Below are 2,422 nucleotides of genomic sequence, written 5' to 3' on the forward strand. Positions count from 1 at the left end.
CTGAAAACTATGAGAAAGACTTAGTCCTAATCAAAGAATAGAGTTATTTAAAGATACTGGTTCATTACTATACAAATAATGCATCCATTATAAATCCTGAACAGGCTTAGATTCATTTTTAGAAATAATGTGAACAAAGTATTAGCTGAAAGGACACACACACAGCCCAGGACCTTTATACAAAGAGATGCACAATTAAAAAAACACACATAAAAATGAAGTTAAAAAGGAAATATAGTCAAAAGAAGACTAGCTGATATGCAAAATACTGTATTAATAAAATTCTTTATAAGCACACTGACTTCGAAGAGGATGAAAATAAATATTTCATCTAGGGTCAAAGGCTAAAGATTGGTTTCTAATGTTTTTTAGAAACCCTAATTCTTTCTGTCTCACCAAAATGAAAAAACAAACAAAAAGCTAAATAAGGACACATATGTAATAGGTTAATCCATAAAGAAAAAAAAAATAATGTCAAATATCCACTATACTATGTTAAAAAAAAAAGCTAGAGTTTCAAAGCCTGAAAGGCTTTTGGTTATTTTAAAAAATCTCCTGTAGACTTGTTTAGTATTGGATTACAAAACTGGCAATAAGTCTGAATGGCTTATTTCAAAATGCAAATAAATGCAAATGGGGATTTCAATTGTAATTTAGCTATCATTAATTCCCCAAATCCTTACTTCTGTAAAGGATTAGGTAAAAGCGATGCAATAACCACAATGGAATATATAATCAGAAGAACTCAAGTTAAGATCTGTTCAAAAGAACTGTCTGTGATGCTAGTAATACTCTATCTGTGCTGTTTAATACAGTAGCCACCAGCCACGTGTGGCTATTGAGTGTCTGAAATGTGGTTAGTACAACTGATAAATGATTTAAAATTCTAATTTTAACTAATTTAAATTTAGCCACATGTAGCTAGTGACTAACAATTGGATAAAGTAGGTTTAGAAAGAAAGGTCCAATCTTCTAAAACAATTTTAAAATGCTCATTTATAAAAAACTGCTTATTTTCTTTAATCTGACATTAATTTTGACATAAGTATTGCCAGTTGTTTATAATTAAAACTTACCGTCATTTTTTTTAATGTTATAGTTAGGACATTTAATATAGATTTTTGGAAGGTATCCATATAGTTAGACCATATTATTTATGAATTAACTTCTGGATAGTAAAAGGGATATTACAAAATATTCATTATAAAAAGGGGGTCCTGCACCTGATGGAGTAAAGGACTGGGCTACAGGTAAGAACAAGAACTAGGACTTCTGAGTTCTAGTCTGCTGTTTTCCCCATTTTACTCTTCCACTTTGTTATGTTATTCTGGAGCAGATAAACTCCACAGTCAAAATTAAAGAAACGAGAAATAAGGGTCAGGTATATGAAATTTCTTTTGTAGCAATTTCATCATTTTTCAGTAGATGGATTGTGTTATTTTGTCTAATTTTGGGGTTTTGGGAACTAGTGTCTATTTTTGTATCAGTCTTATGTATATTCTTCCTCAATAAACTAAGCATTTAAAGTATCAAACACTGTACTAGGTGGGCACTGTTAATACTCAGCCAGGTTTTATAATTATATTTAAGCCAGGAAAACACAAGATAATTTCAGAAAAGTGCAATGAAGCTAAATTACAAAACACAGGTCAGAATATAACATTTGTAAGAACAATTAATTAAAGATCCTAACCATATGAATGACCTAAAATTTTCTCTATTGACAGTTTTTAGAGCTACTGTAATTCCACACTGTTTATGTGAGCTTTAACTAACTTCTGATTATAACACACAAGTCAGGTTTTTAATTTAAACCTTTTTCTCATGATACCTACTTCACCTCACCAAAAAAGCTGACAGAGAGAGCCACTGGCTAAACTATAAGGAAGGAAAGGCAGCAAAAATATTCAAACAAACAAACATTCCAAGGAGCTGCTAAAAACAGGAGGTACGAAGTTTGACTGTGTTCATTAGTGGATGGGACATGGGAGAGAGAATAATGCAATGGTTAGCTATTTGAACTCACCACTCAAGATCTGCTGCACTGCTTCGTTTCCCATCTGCGCTGCAGTAAAGCCTTGTAAGGAGATGATGGAGGGGTCAGAGCCATAACTCAGCAGGAGGCGGCAGGTCTGCAGGTGACCTGCGAGGGCAGCTCTATGCAAAGCAGTCTGACCAAGAGTGTCCAGCGCATTCATCTGAAAAATCATTGGTGGGCACATGAAATCGAACATCTAATTTTGTTCCCTTTTATACTCAAGCAAATAATTTCAAATGAGAAAATGCAATTGACATAGCTTTTGAAAAATGCCAAAGATAATTCATTATTAACTTTGCTCATTGGTTCTGTAGAAATATCATCTTCTTAAGTTAGCTTTCTCTGATCACCTTACTGAAAATCATGACAAACCTATTCTTTCCC

At 32.9% G+C, this 2,422-nt stretch overlaps 1 protein-coding gene across 1 annotated transcript in view; it reads right to left on the reverse strand.

Annotated features, from left to right (window-relative positions):
• TNKS (tankyrase, TRF1-interacting ankyrin-related ADP-ribose polymerase) overlaps positions 1 to 2,422 on the reverse strand; it is a 161,722-nt gene that overhangs the window by 41,934 nt on the left and 117,366 nt on the right. The window contains exon 13 of the mRNA XM_006765657.2: positions 2,027 to 2,198. Coding sequence (XP_006765720.1) covers positions 2,027 to 2,198 — 172 coding nt within the window. The remainder of the gene's footprint in view (positions 1 to 2,026; positions 2,199 to 2,422) is intronic.

Source organism: Myotis davidii, unplaced genomic scaffold (genome assembly GCF_000327345.1).
Source record: "Myotis davidii unplaced genomic scaffold, ASM32734v1 scaffold93, whole genome shotgun sequence".
Lineage (NCBI taxonomy): Eukaryota > Metazoa > Chordata > Mammalia > Chiroptera > Vespertilionidae > Myotis > Myotis davidii.